At 40.5% G+C, this 21,185-nt stretch overlaps 2 protein-coding genes across 4 annotated transcripts in view; one reads left to right on the top strand and one right to left on the bottom strand.

The window, feature by feature from the left end:
* Window positions 1-3,206: 3,206 nt before the first annotated feature.
* On the bottom strand, window positions 3,207-4,690 carry fancf (FA complementation group F). The gene has a single exon (XM_077211433.1). It carries the CDS (start codon window positions 4,561-4,563, stop codon window positions 3,544-3,546), a length of 1,020 nt encoding a protein of 339 aa, XP_077067548.1. The 5' UTR covers window positions 4,564-4,690; the 3' UTR covers window positions 3,207-3,543.
* A 362-nt stretch (window positions 4,691-5,052) lies between these two features.
* The window catches only part of gas2a (growth arrest-specific 2a), a 72,663-nt gene continuing 56,530 nt past the window's right edge, over window positions 5,053-21,185 (top strand). Inside the window, exons 1-3 of one of the 3 annotated variants that reach the window (XM_077211448.1) lie at window positions 5,053-5,403; window positions 10,269-10,417; window positions 18,893-19,017. In XM_077211448.1, the coding sequence (XP_077067563.1) occupies window positions 10,270-10,417; window positions 18,893-19,017 (273 nt within the window). In that variant the 5' untranslated portion in view covers window positions 5,053-5,403; window position 10,269. Of the gene's footprint in view, window positions 5,404-8,242; window positions 8,310-9,691; window positions 10,157-10,268; window positions 10,418-18,892; window positions 19,018-21,185 lie in introns of those variants that run through there. The other 2 variants (XM_077211449.1, XM_077211450.1) reach the window with 2 other exon arrangements.

The following is a 21,185-nucleotide window of genomic DNA, read 5'->3' on the forward strand; positions in this document are numbered from 1 at the left end:
TGAAGCCCCTTTAAACATAATTACATATAATCTGCCATAACTAAAGTGTATTTTAAGTGTAAATACCAAAGTTAGTCAAAACACAACAGATCTCCAAACGATATAGACAATAAATAATTATTTATTTATAAATATCCCAACCAAATCAGGCCTAAAAACAACCCTAAAACATGTAACTGTTTAAAATATTGGATTCAGTTCTTCATAATGACCCCATTTACACCTGGTATTAAAATGCGATCTGTATCCAGATAAGTTATCCGGATAATAAAAAACGCATGTTAATGCAGGGTGTAAATACGTTGTGATCGGATTGTGATCGGATCTGCCTGACCACATCTGGAGGTAGTCTTGGCTCGTATTGTGTTCGGATCTTCACTAGGTGAAAAGGCAATCCGTACGACGTTATGGCATTCGTACCTGCCAAACGTCATTCTCTGCCCGCGAAAACCACACCCCTCAGAAGTAACGTTAAGCTAAACGGACAACAAAAGTAAGACAATACGTTCCCACCACTCATTACTCAGTTCTCTCATCCACAGAGACCGGTTCACTGTCGTAGCATTCACAGTAGCCGCAAAAACAACAGCTGCAAACAACAAGGCCTGTCGTCTTTTCTGTTTGCTCCTAATAGAAAAACGTTGAAAATGACCCCTACCGCGACAGAGAAAAAGTAGAAACAGGTGATACAGTAATAGCATCTCTAACGATCCTACACCTGCCATGTTGATAAACTACAGCTGATTTCCCGCCACCTCAGTGCTCACGCGCAGGTGTCACTCTGGAGGACAGAGATCCGAACTCAATGTGGATAACAAGAACGCATTAAAAATACAAGGTGTAAACGCAAAGAACACTTATTATCCGGATAACTTATCTGGATACAGATCGCATTGTAATACCAGGTGTAATGGGGTGAATGATCCTGTTTGTCATTGGATGCTAAATCAATTTAGAGAGAAGATTGACTAATTATTTATTAAGAGTACAGGACCTGTTGGAAAGTAAAAGAAACTGCCACTTTTCTATTTGAAAGCATTAACAAACAACATGATGCTTTTGAGATTTCAGATAAAGTCATGAGCAATGAGGTTTAATTGTGGGTTTCAACATTCTCAAGTGTCCTCATAAATCAATGAACGTGTGACCCTGGCCGATGCAGATTCCAGATCTCTTCCTCCTCCTCCTTAATGTGACAGACATATGAAACCCAGCCCATGAAGCACGTGCCTGTGTGTCCCCGGGGACCAATTTAAAAGGCGCACGCGTTTGCTGCCTAGCCTCTTCCTTCTATTGAAATGGAATCCTGTGCTTTATGCCAACGGTTGCCAGGGCGACTGTGATGCCACCATCTGTCACACAGCCTATTCAAAGCAGCCCAGCACCATTTCTCTTTAATGAAGGAGTGATGTGTATTTATTAATTATACAATGATGAAAAACAGAATTACAGTTTAGACCTACTACAGCACACTGACATGGAAAACTGCTGTTTTGTAATGCTTCTCATTGTTTTCACACTCTTTGACCAATGAATTTCAATGATTCTTATATTTTGCTTAGAAATGGCATTTCACATTTATATTTATTCATTTAGCTGACGCTTTTGTCCAAAGCAACTTACAATTGCTATATTTCAGAGGTCGCACGCCTCTGGAGCAAATAGGGGTTAAGTGTCTTGCTCAGGGACACATTGATGTCTCACAGTGGATTCGAACCCGGGTCTCTCACACCAAAGGCATGTGTCTTATCCACTGCGTCATCACCACCCCCATTTGTAGCAGATTTTTTTTTTATCTGATACTATGACCTTGAAGACCTTTGTGTTTCTGTATTATCCATCTTAAAGGACAGTTCTGGCCAAAAAATAACCTAGGGCTAAATAACACATGGGTAGGCTACCGAGTCAACCGTTCTCTGGGATGCGTTTTCATGATAATCGAATGTACCGAGTTTTAGCGTTATTTTTAGTTTAACCACAGATTAGCTTATAACGCTAGTGTATAGTGTAATAAGTAAAAATCCCTAGTTAATACCACTAACAAGGCTCAAAATAGCCCCACACTAACACGGAAGCATAATTAGGGTCTCTACCTGCAAACCGAAGCACTCAGAACTTTGTAAGTGTACAGACAGTTTAATAAGAAGATACTTTATAAAGACAGTACACTTTGCGTATATTAGGAGCCATCTTTGGAAAACAGTCTCGACCAGTCGAACCACGAACGCCGTGCTACGTGAGCTGAACTGTGACTATCGACCAGCACGTAGCACGGCGTTCGTGGTTCGACTGGAATGTTGGTAACCAGTTGACGCCACTCTTTGACTTCCATAGTAGGAAAAACATACTATGGAAGTCAATGGGGCCATCAACTGTCTGGTTACAAACATTATTCAGAATATCTTCTTTTGTGTTCAACAAAAGAAAGAAACTTATACAGGTTTGGAACAACATTAGGATGAGTAAATGATGAAGGAATTTTCATGTTTGGGCAAACTAACCCTTTAAGAGGAATTTAATGAGGCAGAATATCACTGATCTACTACAATTAATGTGTTCCTAAAAGTCCTCCTGTGGTGAAAATCCAGCTTTTATTGTTGTTTATATGTCTATGTGGTCTTTTTAATATGCATTTTAAGACAAACCATGTGCAAATTCATAAGTCGACAGCATTGCTGAGTATTTTCTTCTTAAAACTGCAGTGAACCAAAGATATTGGGTGTTTCTGACGTCACAACCTACCTTGTAACCAATCAGATGAACGTGTGATGTCAAAGAGTGAATCTCTGAGTGAGTGGAGGCGGGGTTCATTTGCACATTCATAGAACCATGGGTGTAGAGATACATTCAAGATATTTTAAGGCATGAATAATATTTTTCCAAGGAAAAAACATTTAAATATGTAATTCTGGTGCTCAAAGATGAGTTTTAAGGGATAAAAGTATTGACTATTATTGACTTTAACAAATTTTAATGAGTAATACCAAAAAGTGTTGCAATTATCCCTGGTCTATCCTACATTAAACTCAGCTCTGAAATAAAGCACATGTGTGATGGTGTAAAGAGCGCTGTCGCCCCCTGTCGGCCGGGAGCTCGAGGCATCATGACTACACAAGGGAAAGGGTTTTTCTTTCTCTGGATATTTTTCTCAATGAGGGACAAAATGCCGTTTAGAAATTTCAATAATGAAAAAAAGACAAAATATAGGCAATGGAGAAACTCTTATAAAATAATAACAATACAATACTACAATAACACCTGCAATTACAAAATGATAAAATATCAGAAATTACGAAAGAGAAAAACATTTCTACTAAGAAGACAAATAGATATAAAAAAGATATTAAAAAATATTTAGACTATTATAATTGCTGATTCTTAATAAAGAAAAAAAGTCAAAATATAAAAACATACCAAATATAGGCTATTAATAATTATAAAACGTATGGGGAAAAGGCACACAGTTATAACCTAAAATAAACACATTACTATTAGTTTAATTAACATCATATGTTAAATAGCCTAGCTAATAATATTATTGAATTAACTTCCAATCTTCAGTTGAATGATTAGATCAGTCCATACACTGATGCCCTTTACATTAAAGTCTCCATCTTCCAGTTTGAGCGCGTTAAGCTCAGTCTCAGTGTCCTCTTTTAATGGTGCTTCTGAATTTAATAAATCTTTTAATCGATCAGCCAGTACATTAAACGTCACTGACCCATCTGACGTCGGCACCCAAACACTCTCAAAGACGTCATACTGCAAGCAGGACGCCCACTGTTTCAAAACACCCCAATATGCCTGTTTAAACTCCGGAGACTGTTGGGAGAGGACAGTACAAAGTCCGGGAGATAGCGATCTGCACAGTTTACTCAAACACCCATCGTGATCTTGAATCCAGGCGAGGATAAAGCGCTGAGTGCCGGCGTTCGTGTCGTCATCACTGGAGAGGAGCGCAGCTGCTATGACGTCATAAAGGCTTTCCGTTTTTCCCGCGCTGTCACGAATGATGGAATCCAGCACTGTTCTCGCATACTCGTCATTGCCGGAACGAGTTAGCAAAGAGTTCAGGAGTTCCCTGAGCAGCTTGCCCCTCACTTCTGCCTCAACCTGTAACCCAGGATGACAAGTCTGGTCAAACGAGCAGCATAGCAGATTAAACGCAGATTTGCATGTAATTAAGTTGCTTTGATCAAACTGGAATTCCTGTGCTGCAGTTTTGAGATTTGGGAAAATCATTTGAACGACAGAGTTCGGTGAGTAAGGGTTTGTGAGTAGATGAACGAGCAGCTTGTGTTGACACTGAGCCAGGTCCGAGAACATGACTGGAGAGTGCGCCGGGAGCGCGTCCTGCAGCCGCTGGTTGGTGTCCTTCAGACCGGCCTCCAGTGCGGACCGGACCGTGGGGTTGGACTGGAAGCGGGAGTGGAGCTGCTCGCAGTACTCGGCCCACTGAAACGCCCGCTGTAAGGTGTGCTGGTCCCATTCACGCACGCGGTCCGTTTGAGACACGGTCAGTAGCTCCAGGATGTTCTTCAGTTGTCTCAGAACAGTCTCCATGAAACTCCCTGCACTGCACTGTTACCGCACATAAACAAAAGTAAGCATGGAATATAAACTTCAGACAGCGCGTGCTGCTTCGTTCTTGATTTCCTATTGGTGGAGGACGCGCAGACGTCACTTTTTTTTCGCGGTGCTGAACTTCCGCGACAGTTTTTTTCAAAATAAAAGTTGCATATATATATATATATATATATATATATATATATATATATATATATATATATATATATATATAATTTTTTTATTACACAAAACGATCTATATAAGAACTTTGATCACTAGTTCGAACGTATAAATTGATTTTCATTTTACAATTTTTTTGTGAAAAGCACGTTTTGTAGCCTATTTTAAATATTGTATTAATTTTTATCTGTACTTTATATATATATATATATATATATATATATATATATATATATATAGTTGTATTATAACATATTAGCCTACATATAGAAAAATAACACACACACACACACACACACACACACACACACACACACACACACACACACACATATATATAATATTATTTCTTTGTAAGAATTGTATGGTATTTGTATTATTCCGGCCAGTTAACGTTTTTCTGTATTCTGTGGCTTGTTCTATGGTTTCTCCTGCACGGAGCTGTCGCATCGCGCTGATAAAGACGCGTCGTGTCGCGTCGGAGGCGGTGAGATGAGCGCACTTTGAACTGAGACTCGCAATGACATTCGGCTCTTTGAGGCTCTGTGTCATGGTAAACAGTCTGAGGACCCTGTGCTTGAGAAAAGCATGAATTCATTGGAAACGAGAGTCTACTGTTGAAGAACCGACTGCAGAAAGTGTATTTTCTGGAGGGTGAGTGGATATTTTTCTGAAAAGATAGATAGATAGATAGATAGATAGATAGATAGATAGATAGATAGATAGATAGATGGATAAATTGATAGAGTGATATAATTAGGCTACATGTAAGTACAGTAAAAATATTTTTATTATTTTTAAAATGAAAGGCATTAATGTGGAAAAAGTTCCTTCAACATTCATTACCCTAATTATACTTACAGAAGTACTTTTTTGAGGAATGAATCTAGTTTAGATCTGCCTACACTATATTGGCTGTTTTTGTGGTTTCTCTTTAAGTTTTAAAAATAGCTCATGAAAGCACCAGCTTGGAAATATTACTACAGTCATAAAATGTCAAGCATACCCACTTGAAAACAAAAAGAAAATAACTTTTTGCTATTAGACTGCAGAAGGTATTTAAGTTTCTCTCATATGGGCTGCCTCAGTTAAATGTGTTATTGTGCACTTAAAACTAACAGTTAAAGCCTGTAAATATAATTAAAGCCAGTCTGATACATCAAGCATTAAGTAATGGGATTGTGCAGACAACTAGACTGAATAACCTAACTGGGAAAGGAAATAGACTTTAAAATGAACTTGCTTGCAAAAAGCAAAAAATCAGGTTGGATTTAGAAAATGTGATAAGATGACCACTGCATGGAGAGTGAAGAAGTTGTGTGTGTGTGTGTGTGTGATTTACCCTTCCTTCACAGTCCTTTAAGGACAGAATACAATGTGTGTCCTGTGCTTGATGAACATGACACAGCGTTGAAGCTCAAATAACTGCACAGAATCAGATAATCGAGCTGGAGTATTATCACTTATATTTCTGCATTAGTCACGGCCAGTGTTTGGTTTACGGATGGGAAATTCACACAACCTATTGGAGACAACCATTGCCTTTATATAACTCCACTGTTGCAACTTCAATTTAAAGAAATCTGTTTGCTAAAAAAATATTGACTGAAAGAATATTATGTTGTTCAATATAATTGTCCCAGCTAAAGGTTTGTCTGTCACACTGTACACTGACCTTTGGTATCAACCATATGTGCCCAATATGTGAGTTTATATGTGTGGTGGTGAATGTACTGTAAATGTCCTGTCCATCTGTGAGCTGTGCGGCTTGTGTATGCCGAGCATATGTTTCAGTGTGGTGATCATACAGTTGTGTGACTGTCTAATGTCAGCAAATGGTTACCAGTCTTTGAGAAAAGAGAGAGATTTTAGTGAATGCTTGTCTGTTTTATTAAGTGCCACTTTCTGAAGAAAATCTCTGTGGTACTTTTTCATTCAAAACCTGATGCCATAATGCTATATAGTATAATTTCATAATAGTCAACAAAGTACAAACACTGTATGCTTGAAAATGTTTCATTATATCCAGCAAAGTACAAACAGAGTTCATGCTAAACAAAAACTGGCTTAAAGAGTTAGTTCACCCAAAAATACAAATTAAGTCATCATTTACTCACCCTCATGTCGTTTCAAAATCGTAAGACTTTCGTTCATCTTCGGAACACAAATGAAGATTTTTGTTAATGAAATCTGAGAGCTTTCTGTCCCTTCATTGACAGCTACGCAACTACCACTTTGAAGCTTCAAAAAGTTAATAAAGAGATCTGGAAACTCATCCATATGAATTGAGCGGTTTAGTCCAAATGTTCTGAAGAGACACGATCACTTTATATGATGAACAGATTGAATTTAGGCTTTTAATCACAAGAAAAATCATCAACTCACACATCAGTTATGATAAAAACAGAAGCTTAAGCATGTTCGCTTGACGTGCGAGAACCAATGAGGTTCATTCTCACAGACGTTTGTTATCAAGCTGGTTCGGTTGAGCTTCTGTTTATGCTTGCTGATCAGTGTTTATATGTGAATAAAAGCCTAAATTAAATATTTTCATCATATAAAAGCAATCAAGGCTCTTCAGAAAAATTGGAGTAAACCGCTAAATTCATATAGATTAGTTTTACAATCTGTTTATGAACTTTTTGAAGCGTCCGTGTGGTAGTTGCGTAGCTGTCAATGGAGGGACAGAAAGCTCTCAGATTTAATAAAAAATGTCTTAATTCGTGTTCCGAAGAGGAACAAAAGTCTTGCGGGTTTGGAAAAACATGAGGTTGAGTAAATAATGACTGGATTTTCATTTTTGGGTGAATTATCCCTTTAAATTGAACACATCTTTCACATGTTCAACAAACATGTCTGTGGCTACAATGCTCACAGCTTTACAAACACATTGTAAACAGAAACCCTTGATCTCTCTCTCTCTCTCTCTCTCTCTCTCTCTCTCTCTCTCTCTCTCTCTCTCTCTCTCTCTCTCTCTCTCTCTCTCTCTCTCTCTCTCTCTCTCTCTCTGTGTGTCATAGCTACTATAATAACCTCTCTGAACACTTTAGCAATGTTCTTGGGAGGTTGCTTGTTGGTTGCTTACTGATTATGTCAAAATACCTAAGTCTAATTATTTGTGTCTCTATATATGGCTTGGCTTCCTTCTTCAGTATAAGTGTACAGGATCATTTTCTCATGCTTTTTCTCGTCTGCCAGCTCTAATCATTTAAAGTAGTAATAGTGATGCAGGCACCTCTAATAATAATGCCAATCTCAGATCGTATCAGCTTGATCATTCAAGCCCTGATGATCACTGAATCAGTCTGGGAAATATTAAAGACAGACATCACTGCCATCACAAACTGCCTTGCCTTGCCTATTAGTGGACTACTGTTCACGTCTCAAAGGGCATCTTCCTTTGTCCATGTGGGACAATTTGTCCTCTTTTTAATTCCTTAGAGTGCCAGTAACTCCTCTTTTTTCCTCTTTCTGTTTCTCTCAACCTTTTCCAGCACAGGATCTCTTTCAGAAAGAAAAGAAAAGAGGAGATTTGGTTTTATCTGATAGACGTTTGGCAGGTAAAGTGAACTCTGGCTATTTTGAAAAATATACAGATTGACTTTCAGTTCGCATTGGACTGCCAGCCATTCAGAGCTCACAACAACAATGTGACAATTGTTGGACCCAAGTTCTCATTCCCAGGTTGCTTAGTGGGATACAGCAGAGAAAAACTTAGGAAGAGGCCCCCTTCTGCATCACTGAAGATATTTACACTTCTCAGAACTCATAACTTTTCTCTTGTGGCTCTGGAATTCACATGTGATGCAATGAATTATGGGTAAGGGGAAATCCCTCGCAGTGCTGGGTGGCATCACAAATTATCGCCACATTTCTGTGTGCATAATAAACCAGACCACTGCCACTGCATTTAATGCATTAAAAAAAACTAAAAAAACTTCAAACAACAATGATATGCAGCAACAAGCTTTGCTGAGAGAAAGAACCAGATTAACGTGTCAGAATTCACTAGAATGTAAAAAGAATGCACTGCCTTCATCCGTGTTTGTGTAGATCACAGATAGATATTAAAACTGGACTGGTACACATTCTTCTTCAAATAGCCTCAGGTTGTTACAGGGAAATGTAACTGCCTTAGACAAACAGGGAAATGCCTCTGTAACTATGTTGTAATATAAGCTATAGCAGTTATTGCAGAGACACATTTGTTATCACTTAATTGAACAAAACTCACAGGGTTCATAATCCTCAACATCACTACATAACCAATTAATAACCAATCCACACTTTCATGACGTAATGCCGCTTTGACTGTCGGGTAGACTTTTTTTGTAACAATTATGCTCACCAAGTCTCCCTGCACTGCACTGTTACCGCACATAAACAAAAGTAAGCATGGAATATAAACTTCAGACAGCGCGTGCTGCTTCGTTCTTGATTTCCTATTGGTGGAGGACGCGCATTTTTATTTGAATAAAAATAGCATAAAAACAGTAATTTTGTGAAATATACAAATTAAAATAAATGTTTTTAATACATTTAAAAATTACATTTTGTCCTGTAATGCAAAACTAAATTTTCAGCATCATTACTACAGTCTTCAGTGTCACATGATCCTTCAGAAATCATTCCAATATGCTAATTTGCTGCTCGAGAATCGTATATCAGTTGTGCTGCTTAATATGAATATAATAACTTTGATGAATATGAAGTTCAATTATAACTATTTATTTGAAATGGAAATCTTCTGTAACATTATAAATGTCTTTACTGTCACTTTTGATCAATTGCATGGATCCTTGCATTAGTTTATTTCCAAAAACCCAAACAATTGAACTGTAGTTTATATAGACCATCAAAGAGAACTGTTGGTGGACTCTTTTGACTTAGGGAAGTGAGAAACCATCTATAGCGACCACTCAAAAAACTCTAAAAAAACACATTGCAGCACCTCAACTAAAAGTCTGAACACCTTATCCCACCCCTAGCAATGCCCTGGCAAGAACATATGTCCTAGAATCCAGTCAGAACACCGTAGCAATGGATCAGAGAATACTGTCAAAGTTTTCACATTATCTAAGACAGATTTTCTTCAGGAAATTTAGATTATCTGAATGTGAAATGGCAATTTGATTTGGAAGTTTTATTGGGAAAAGCATGTTTATTTGTGTTTATAGAGCTTTTGGGTCAAAGAGAATCACTAGGGCAGGACTGGAGAGAAACCACACAGTGGCTGTTCTGTCTTTAAAAAGAGAGGAAAAAGCGAGTGAATATTATATCACAGGACAAAGAAAAGAGAGCCTGGAGCTGGACTGTGATGAGAGGATCAGTATGGAGGATTAGAGTCCACTGTGAAACAACAGAGAGTGCTTGAATGATCAGATGCACTTCAGGAGAGAAAGACAACGTTTGTGCTCTGTGTGAAATTGAAATAATTCATTTGAGGAATTTTGTCAGAGCCAAATGATTGAATTATTGTTATTTAGTTGTACTGATGTAGATGTCTTTGTTTTCTGAAGCATGTGTAGTCCTCTGAGCGGTAAGCAGCAGCCGGCTGGTCCGGGCCTCACAGATCTGCAGCTGTACAGTCAGTGGCTGGCCAGTAGACATGAGGCCAGCTTGCTGCCCATGAAGGAAGACCTGGCGCTCTGGCTCTCCAGTATGCTGGGTAAGTCATTTATAATTTGCTCCAGTATCTTAGTGCTTCCCATATCTTTCAAATCATTTAGTTTCCTTTGAGTCTCAAACAAAAAATTATCACTGGTCTGTTCTGAGTTCTAAAATGCTATAAATAAAAAATAATGCAATCAACCATAATTATACATTGTTAGGATGGCAAATAAATAGCTGCGTTTCAGCCTACATTTCTGAAAAATGCATTGCTCTGGGTACATTTTGCATGTCCACAAGAGGCGCTATTGTTTTTCTCCATTGCATTTTGCAAAATTATATTGTGGTGCTTGTAGTATGTCTCACAGGAAAATGTTACTGGCATTAAAATATCATGTTCAGTTTTCTCTAAAACAGTTAAATGCGAATGTGGCAACATATTATTACGTTGGTTGCTTTTTGTATCACGGCAGTTTGGAAATTAAACATAAGTGTGTGGTCCGTGGCGTTGAAAGGTGAACTGTTTCCCCGACAGCGTTTTTAGAAAAAAGTTGCAAGCCACCCCCAGCTTTTTTTTTTATCACTTTCAGAAAAGTTTAATGGCCCCCAGTATATTTTGTATATTTTTTATATAACAAGACACTCTTGCTTTTAAACTTTTATTCTATAGCTTCATGCTTTTTTTTATCAACACTTGAATATTTCATAAAAAAAAGCAACATTTTGAGCAAAAACTGAGCAAATAGATCGAGTCCATCAACTCCTAAGGTTGCACAGTCATATACCTAATCCTGGGTCGACATTTTATTAGATTTTATTTGAATTTTGCCAATAAACCGGATTTGCAATGGGGGTTGAATAATTTCAATTACAACTGTATGAACCTGCTTACATATGCTATCACTTGCTTCTGCTTCTTCTTCACATGTCTTTTTATCTGGAGATTATCAACTCTTTCAAAAGATGCATAATAGCGCATTGTGTCATAAATGACGGAAATTACCAGGGAAAGAGTTAATGCTTTATTACGTTTGAAATTAACATACCCCCGAATAGGGATGCCCTGATACCAGTATTGGTATTGGGCCTGATATCTGGACTCGTTTACTCATACTCGTACTCATTAAAATTATCCAATACAAAAAATGTGTGTGTACAGTGTTTGATAACTGAACAACTGTAGGAAATATATTGATAAATGAATTAAGCCAACTAATTTGATTCATATTCTTTTGGTTTCTCTACCCAATACTTTTAAAAATTACAAATGCAATGAATATACAGGTATCTGTACTCTATATCGGCAAGTACCAAAAATGAAAGCATCTGTATCGAACTTGTTCTAGAAAAAAGTAGTATCCTTGCATCCCTAATCCATACCCTAAACTAATAGTGTTAACAAAAGCAAATGTGAGAAAAAATGCATTTGCTGAAGCAAACATGCTGCTTTAGGATGACAGTCCAACCTACTGGCCTAAATAAACCAACGAACAGGCTAAAGAAAAACTGCTGTGAGCTAAATGAATGAACTGTGCAAACAGAACATGTTTGCACTTTTAAAAACATTAACAAAATGGACTAGAGCGCAGGGTCTCGAAACATGTTTTTTCTAAGTTAGACTTCTTTTAACATAACACAGCGTTATGAAAACCTTGTCGTGAGCCCAGACAAGGCACAATGGTCATAGACGTTTGTTTACGCATGCTGTTTACATCGAAAACAAATCATGCTGTGCCAGTGGCTATACAATTTTCTGATAATGCTATAGCCCTGACAGGCTTTGCTCTAGTGCTGCCGCTGGTTGTGACTTGTGTTTTATGGGACTCATACCCAAGTGCAATGCTGTATCAGTTGAGCGACTGAGCAAGTTTACTACGTCTAAAATCTACCATACAAAATGGAGCTGCTGCCACATATTTCCAGTTAGCCTGGGCGCTACTAATATATGTGTGTGCATTAAGGCTATGCCCTAAGTCCTCGTTCGTTCTGCTAGTGTACAGTATTCTGCAAGATGGAGAGGAAAGGTTTAAAGTCATGTCTCATTATTTGCTTAGGTTGCTCAGAGCATGTCCAGCTACACTCTGTGTATCTTTCTTATCTTTCTTTTTTATTTATTTAAGCTGCTTTCTATTAGTTTAAGTCATTAACATTAACAAAATGCTGTCCTTAATATGTGTTACACATATAATATGTTTTCATTTTGTTTAATACAATCTATTTATGTGCATATACAAGCATGATTGCATGTGTATATGTTTCCTTTTCCAACATTTCCCATCATTAATTAGATTCTGAATACCACTCATGATTTGAACCAGGAGACAAATTCTGAACTGAAAAGAATGGTAGTGTGTCATGGTCCTGGCGTCTGTTCTGTGTGTGTGTGTGTGTGTGTGGATGGATGGAGGGGGATGTCTGTGGAATTTCTGGCAGCTCTCGGGCTGTGAACAGCCAGCTGAAACCAGGGCTTTGTCTTTGGTCTGCCTGGAGCAAAAGGAAGCCAGGAGCCGCAGTGGGCCGCACAGGGGCTTCATATACAACCACACACCAACCACTAGATCCCTATCCAGATCTTCCACACTCTTTAGTGGCTTACTCCTGTCTCTGTGTTATTTTTATTAGACAAATAAATCCTCAGATCTCTGAAACTGATCACAATTTGACCTTTTGCTGGTCTTGCCAGGAACCATATATATATATATATATATATATATATATATATATATATATATATATATATATATGATTTGTTTTATTGTTTTACTCATTTGCATTTTTAGTCATTGTTATTGCACTTTTTATTTGTGGTGTTTTGAGCTAAAGAGACGCGATTTATAATGCCATTGTTAAAACATAATCTTGACAAACAGCGGATTACTTAAATGACTTTGCCTAGAAAGAAAATATCCATTCACACTACACTAGCCATGCTACCATTGTGACAGTTTTTCACGGAGAAAACTCATTCAATTTTCTTCCTTGGAAAAATACACAGGAGAAAACAAATGGTGGTCCTACGTCATACAGTGAGAGAGGTTCAAAGATGGCTTTTGTCACGGCCTTGTGACCAAAGATAGCCTGAAATAATTTTCTGACAGTATCAGAAATGTATCATGATGATCATCTCACAGTGTGTTTGCTGCTACAACCTACGTCTACGGACCAGCCAATAAAATGGCGTATTGATCAATGTGACATGGCGCTAAAATTTAAAACTACTTACCTCAAGCTCCATTTGCAAAATTGGCATGCCAAGTTGGCCTCTTTTCCCTAACCATGACTGTGGCTAAGATGCTGTTTTATGCATGCCAGGCCAGTAGTTGGCGATGTCACTTTGTAAAGAAACACCACTCACCTGCGCGCATACAAATTATTTTACAGAGCACTGTGCCAAATGCGCATGCCTAAAACATGTAATAACCATGTGTATGCCCAGCGCTGCCGCTCCCACCACGCACATCACACGCTGTGCGTAGGGCACCAAGTGCTGAGGGGGCACCAAAAATAGCCTAATGAAAAATCAATCATCATATCATAGTATATAATAGTATATAATAATAGTATATAGTATGTATAATCCACTTTTTTAGGGATGTATATAACAAAATAGGCGGAACAAGAGTATTTAATTGGGCATCATAAAGGAATTATGCTTAGGGCACCAAAATGGCTAGCAGCGGCACTGCATATGCCTTCACCGTTTTCACAGATTCACTTTTTTGTAGTTTACGTGGAGATAGTAACTGAACAAACTGCTGAACAAAGACACCCCCCCCCCCCTCTGCTTTACAGCCGAATTGAACTTGGTTTGTATCATGAAATCATTATTTTCCTGTTGATCACTGTAAAGGTGCTTTGAAACAATCTGTATTTATAAAGCGCTATAAAAATAAACGTGACTTGACTTGACTGACACTCCACGCGATTGAGCTACTCCCGACAACAGGTCAAATGGAAGAGAAAAAGAAAGTTTGCTCTGACGCGTCCGGTTTAAACAGCATGTTTGCGTTTCTTTACAGCTTTCAGAAGGTCCCCAGCATCAGGAACAAGTAAATGGTTTATTTTTAATGCTGTCCCGGATTGCATCATATGATTATGTATACAATCATACAGTGGTCGATAAATGACAAACCTTAAAATAGAACATTTCTGGAATGAGGGTTAATAATATTAATTATTATTTTGCGAATATATGACTTTTTTGTGTGCATAACATTATTAGTGAACCTCAAGTAACATATTAAACTAATAAATGTATGCCATGATCCCTTTAATATTGCCAGGACAATTTCAAAGTAATCTGTTCAATCACGCCCGGGAGCCAGTCATCTTCGAGTACTGTGAAAAGAGCCAATGAAATCGGCGTGCGTGATTTCATCACACACTCCGCCCCCGCGGCGCGGGTGTAAATACGGAAGTGGATGCACGCACTAGTTGCCTTTCGCTTCGGAGCCGATCGTTTGATGTCTCTGAAGAGTGATGTTGTTTACAACAAGCGAGTGTGTGTCTTTCTTTCCCAAAGTGCATGGAGAGCTTACCAGGTTGTGGACGGCACCTTTCTCTGCCAGAAACGGCCTGACTAGCTTTTTCCCCCTCACTACCCTTGACGGAGGAGCGGGGAAGGATTGCAAAGCTATCCCTCCAGTGGAGCAGTCTGTTGCGACACAGGGGCACTGTGTCGCAACTCTAAGGCCTGTGAGTTCTCGTCCGTTCCGATGGGCAAGCTTACAAAGCCTGTGGGCAAGCCACCTCCTCTTTGCGTGCCATGGCGCTGCTACAGGTCTATTAGGCCAGGGCACACATGGACATGCACGAGGGTAGCCCAGACCGTGCGCTCATAGGTGAGCACCGCACTGCATCCGACCTCACCCTCCGGGGCACGAGTGTTGTGGCGTGCTCGATCGGTCTGGCGATGTCCACCTTAGTGGTTCAGGAGCGCCATCGTTGGCTCAGCCTGGTTGATATGGCGGATGCGGACAAGGTTCGGTTCCTGGTCTCCTCAATTTCCCAGGTTGGGCTGGTTGGCAACACCGACTGTTGGGCGCAGTTCTCTGCCGCCCAATCGCAGAAAGGGCCATCCGGCATATCCTGCCCCGGCAACCCGTTGCTGCCTCCACCCCGCCGCCGGTGGCAGTTCCTCCGCCTGCTCGTTGCCGAGGGTGCTCCCTTGCCGCCGCTCCCGCTGGGCCTCCACAGCAGCCTCCAGCCAGGCCTCAGCATGGAGCCGGCCGCAGTAGGGATGAAGGAGGATGCTTTTGGAGTTGGTCACCGATCCACTCCCTCCCCCGGGTGAGGGCCGGGTGGAGTCTTCGTTTGTGTGTGTGTCTGTTCCTCCGCTGGCTCCCAAAAATGCAGAGCAAGTGGTACCCACACTTCAAAGGAAGAGCAAACTCCTCTGTTCCTGGGTCCCAAGAGGGCAAGTTTGGCGGTGTGCGACCCTGTAAAGCCTTACACCCCTCAGCCCCCTCTTGTTTGTCAGCACGAATGCTGGGTGCGGTTCGAGGACCCGGTCATCTGCCTTCTCACTCATACCAGGCCATCTCGTGTGGATAGGTAAGTGTTGTGCACCACATTCAGAGCCTGCTTTGGGCCTTCTGAGCCGGGTCCCTGTCCTCCACCTTGCTGCCCCAACTCTGGTACGTATGTGGTCCCCTGGCCCCTGGCCCGGTTCGTTGAATCCAAAAAATGCTTCCCAACCGGTCCAGATGGCCCCAAACTATACCATCATACTTGGCTTGCGATTCCTTTGTGTTGAGCAGATATGCTCCTAAAATTAGTGATATTTATCACACCTAGGTGATGAGCAAAGATGCTCCGTCTTGTGTGTGCACATCACAGTCTACTGGCGAAGGACGCGATGCAGCCGCTCCCTCCAGCCGATATGAAGGCCGGCTTCTATAAGCCCGTACTTCATTTTACCCTAGAGAGGTGGGTCACAAACATCTTGACGGGCCCTTTTTCGAAAGCTTTTGTTCAATTTGTTACACAGAGATGCATTTCCAAATGCTCCGTCCCCAAGATTGGTCTGCAGTGTTCGGCCTGAGAGACATGTACTTCAGATCTCTATCCTTCCGCACCACAGGCCATCCTGTGTTCGTGCGTTCGAAAGGTGTGAAGTATCAGTACAAAGTCCTACCCTTCAAGTGCTCATAGCCAGTTGGGTCCTTGGGTCAACTGGGAAAGAGTACACTCAACCACGGGCTGAGGATCTCTTTTCTAGTTTGAAGATGGATTCGGTCCACCGCATCTCTGAAAAAGAGTATGTGGATGGTAAGTGCTGTATAGAAGTGAGAAAGGGTCCCACTGAAACTCTTCAGAGGCTCCTGGGGCATATGGTAGACCCAGCCAATCGGCTTCCTCCATATGACGACTGCTTCAGCACTGACTTCACGGCCGAGTCCCTAGGTGGCCGTGGTAGAGCGGCACGCTCCGTGTGAAAGCACCCTGGCCTGCCGCCAAACCCTCAGTCTGTAACAGACCTTTTGTTTCTCCGGGCCAATTGTACCTTGAACGAGTGTCCATCAATACCGGCTGAGGGGCCACGTACAAAGGGCATCCAGTAACGGAGGTCTGGGCAACCCTCCGACTGCATTGGCATTCATTGCCTTGAGTTACTTGCATTTTCGGTCACCTGGGTGGTGAGCTCCTCCTTAGTGAGAGTATTGCTCCCTCCTAGGCGTTGACACAGAGTGCCTCGATGAACAGATAATAATTAAATAGAGTTGGGGGCTGGGGGACACCTATCACGTTCGCTAGAGAACTAGCCTATGTGTCGAACCGCAGCTTCCCGTGGGCTCCCTTCAGATGAAGCCAGTTTCACTGTAAGCCCGGTTCGAAGTGTCAGCTAGCTGCACCATTCCCCTCCTATGGACTGGATACGTGCGCAATTCTTGCTCCAGTAGAGTTTCCCTTATTAGCCAAACCCTGTCGAGTTCCTCCATACCCTTCGGCAACGGACGTGGCGGAACGTTTGAAGCCAGGCCTATCACTCGTACGCACTGGTGGAACCTGTGTTAGGTTGGGTCCATTTGTTGTGATCCCTACGGTGATCCCATATGTGTATTCTTCCACGGTATGGTTCCCTGTGGCAAACCCCGTGTCTTCCCTCGGCAGAGCCTGCTTTACAAAAAAGCAACTAGTGCGCGCATCCACTTCCGCATTTATACCCGTGCCGCGGGGGCTTGTTTCAATTGTACTCGAAGATGACTGGCTCCCTGGCGTGATCCCAATCAATCAACACGTCGACTATGTCTCCGTTCCCTCCTTCAGGGAATGAGGATTACATACGTTATCACCTATCTTTTTGATATTGGATTCATAAATATCGGGATATGTGGTGTATATTTTAGTTCTGATATTCTACAATATTATTGATCTGTCTGCATTGACACCATTATATGAGAACTGAACTGAGCTGGACGATGACATCACGGTTTTGTCCAGAGCGGTTATATATATAAATGAACTAAATTTAATAACTTTTTTACATCATTGAACTTACTTAAGCTGGATTGTAGGCTATTGTCTTCTAGAAACAAACTTTGTTGCATTATTTTCCTGTTATCTCGATAAAGCTGCTTTGAAAAAATCTGTATTGTAAAAAGCACTATATAAATAAAGGTGACTTGACTTGACCTCTTTGGAAATGGTGCGAGTGTAAGATATTGTCTCAGATGAAATAAAGGAGGTACATTCAGAAAGAATTTCACTAGCTCTCCATCTCTCCTCTCCACTGGGCTCAATTACCACATTTGGAACTCATTAAAACATCTAAACCCCCTCGACCACTCTTTATGAAAAAAATAAAACATGGAGTAGATGAGAAAATATGCTCTTTCCACAGATACCCCAACCCCCTGCTACCACCTCCTGTTTCACAGTGACATCATGTAGAAAGAATGATAGTCTGGAAGTCAGTAAAATGCAGCCGCCACATGTTGATCTCGGTAGAATTGAGCCTGTGTCTCTGTGTGTGTTTCATCTGGATTACTATTGGAAAATAAATCAGCTGTTTCCTTCCAAAACACTTATCTTTTTTTGGTACTGAAATGTGTTTATTTGTGAACCATAGCTACTACAGATGTCTGTAGTCGAGACGGTTGTGCGTCATTTAGAGTATTATTTGAGAATGCCTTTAAAATCCCTGAATTTGAATTGAGTTTGGTGCAGATTTTTTGTTGAAATTTGAGTTTAAGCGAGAATTAAGATGAAATGAAATTCAAAGAAATGTACATATATACTGTAAGCTTAGATTTGGATAATATATTTCATTTTTCAATAGGAATACCTATACATATACATGCCATCGTACTCAATACAATAATAATGTAACAATGAGTATGATATAACGAGTAATGATAACAATGATATTTGTATTTCCAGAATGATATTAACAATCCAATATGATATTAATAATGTTTGAAATGTTACTTATACAAATTAGTTTATAAAGATAACCCAAGTACAGTGAAGAACAACCAAATCAAAGTTTTTTTTGTGAGATATTAATCTCCTCCTTCATATTTTGCATCAGGTGTGGAAATCACAGCCGAGAGCTTCATGGACAGGTTAGATAACGGTTTCCTGTTGTGTCAGCTGGCTGAGACTCTGCAAGAGAAGTTCAGGCAAAATGAATCCGATGTGAGTTCACCAGAAAAGGTACTAATTTATTATTATTTATATGCAAAAAGCACTTACTCTGTAGGGGCCATATAATTGTGTTAAGAAGTTATATTTCATCCTAACACGACTATAATTATATTGAAGCATGGTGCATTAATTGTATTATATAATCCATGTATAAAATTATACAATAACATCATTAAATTATACAATTTAATTTGATCTTAAATACATTTCATCATATAGGCTACAGTTAAAGAGTAAGATAAACTGCATTATAGCTTCAGCTGCAAGGTTTCTCTGAATAACACTGATATACGCGTATATACAGCTGGCTAACGAGAGGTCTGGTTCATTTGTCTGAAGAAGCCGCACAGGCGGACTTAAAGTATGGGAACTCCCATTCGTTCCCATCTCAGAGAACCGGGTTACACACTGTGCAAAAGTCTTAGGCACATTACTATTTTCAGCCAAAAAAAATAATAAATAATAAATAAATAAAATAATAAATAACTGAGCTGACTGAGTTATAATTGTGAGTGAAGTTGGGGCGGAAACCCCGCCGGATACCGCCGCTCCACTAAAAAATGGAGGTGGTGGGGTTGGTGGAACGGTTTCCGAAAGTCATCAAGAAAGAGAATGGCTATGATATTGAGATATTCCTCTCTCTCCCTCGAATTTGCTCACCAGAATTTAAATGCCATGGCCTGGAAGGCAAGGCTGGCTTTTTCAACGATGATGCTGAAGCGGGTGAGAGATAGCCTGCAAGCATCTCAAGTCGTGGTTTGGTTATTTTGGTCTAGCCCCTCAATAGCTGAATAATCTGACTTCACTGGGCTTTGAACATGGGCAGAATATGCAGATTTCTATGACATCACAATCACTTTAGAGGTCGGGAAAGAAAAGAAGGTGCCTTTTCGGTGGCTGGGCCCAACCACTCGTAAAGAAACACTCATCTAATTTATTATGAGGCGCTTCCCTCCTCTGATCGGGCCAATCAATGTTTAATTTAGCCACCACTCGAGTTACTACCTCTAGCAGCTCCTTATAAGATTTAGAGTATGAGGGCTGCTCGACAGCTGCACCCAATTCAAAACCTTCCTCAACATCCAATTGCTTGAGGAAGACTCCACAGAAAGCAGGTCCTCATCCAGACCAGAAAAAAATCGGAGAGCGGGCTTCCAAATCTGGAATGGGACCCTCCGAGTCTGTGAAAAGAGCAAGAGAAAGGTCATTGCCTTTCTCAGGCCCATCCAACAGCTCCACCTGTGATCCCAATGAGTTCGCCTCACTGCCTCAGTAGAAGCAGGACCCAAACCACGGGTTGCAGAAGCCAAGCTCCCATCATTATAAAGAGAGCGAGGTGGGAGCGGAGCTTCCTCACTGTAAAACTCTCAGACAGTCCTAGTGTGCTCTACTCCCAAACAAGCTGCACAACGTCATCCCCAGAAACAAAGCGTGGGCATGGCGGAACACCTGAATTTATTCATGATTTAGTCCAAACTCCTGTTCTAAAACACACAACAGAGATTTAAACAAACGATTGACAGACATGTGGCTTCTTAAGGCAAAGATGCTGGTGACATAATTTTCAGGCACCATTTTATGGATGTAGTCATCTATTACTTAATATCTCCTGACTTCGTCTATGGCCAATAGTATTGGCGCGTTTACATGTGATTCAGACACCAATGCATGCTGAAGACGTTCCCATAGCATCAACGCAAAGACGCAGCACTGATATTCCCTCGGAAGGGAACATACAGTTAATTCAAAAGTTACTAAATATGAAGCAATCTAAGAATCAAGATCGACTAAAGTGACAGGAACCTGACAGCTACACCTGTGGTTGGTGTGCAATTGTAGTTTTGTTACTGTGCTGCTCAAATCATGTTATTTTTCGCCACTTGACCAAGCCACTCTAAATGATGAGATTTTTTTTGTCATGTCTTAGTGTTGGCATTGCCTCTCCTATTGAGCTCTTTTGCACCGCAAAAGAATGAAAAACTTCTTTATTGAAGTTCCCTTTCGAAGGAACTTAACTTTGAAGCTATGGGAACACCCATTGCGTGACCGGTGTTTGAAGTCTGTGTGAAAACATGCCAATTGATTGGCAAATGGCAGCCCTTCTGATGTCACAAGAAGTGCCCGTGAGTATAAAATGGTACCTGCTTTAGACTTCATCAGCCTTTTTTTCTTCAGGA

Source organism: Siphateles boraxobius, unplaced genomic scaffold (assembly GCF_051911475.1).
Source record: "Siphateles boraxobius isolate OS27281-9 unplaced genomic scaffold, OSU_SipBor_1 65, whole genome shotgun sequence".
Taxonomy (NCBI): Eukaryota; Metazoa; Chordata; class Actinopteri; order Cypriniformes; family Leuciscidae; genus Siphateles; species Siphateles boraxobius.

Coding starts and splice junctions, on each gene's coding strand:
- fancf (XM_077211433.1), bottom strand. CDS start 4,563: ATGGAGACTGTTCTGAGACAACTGAAGAACATCCTGGAGCTACTGACC.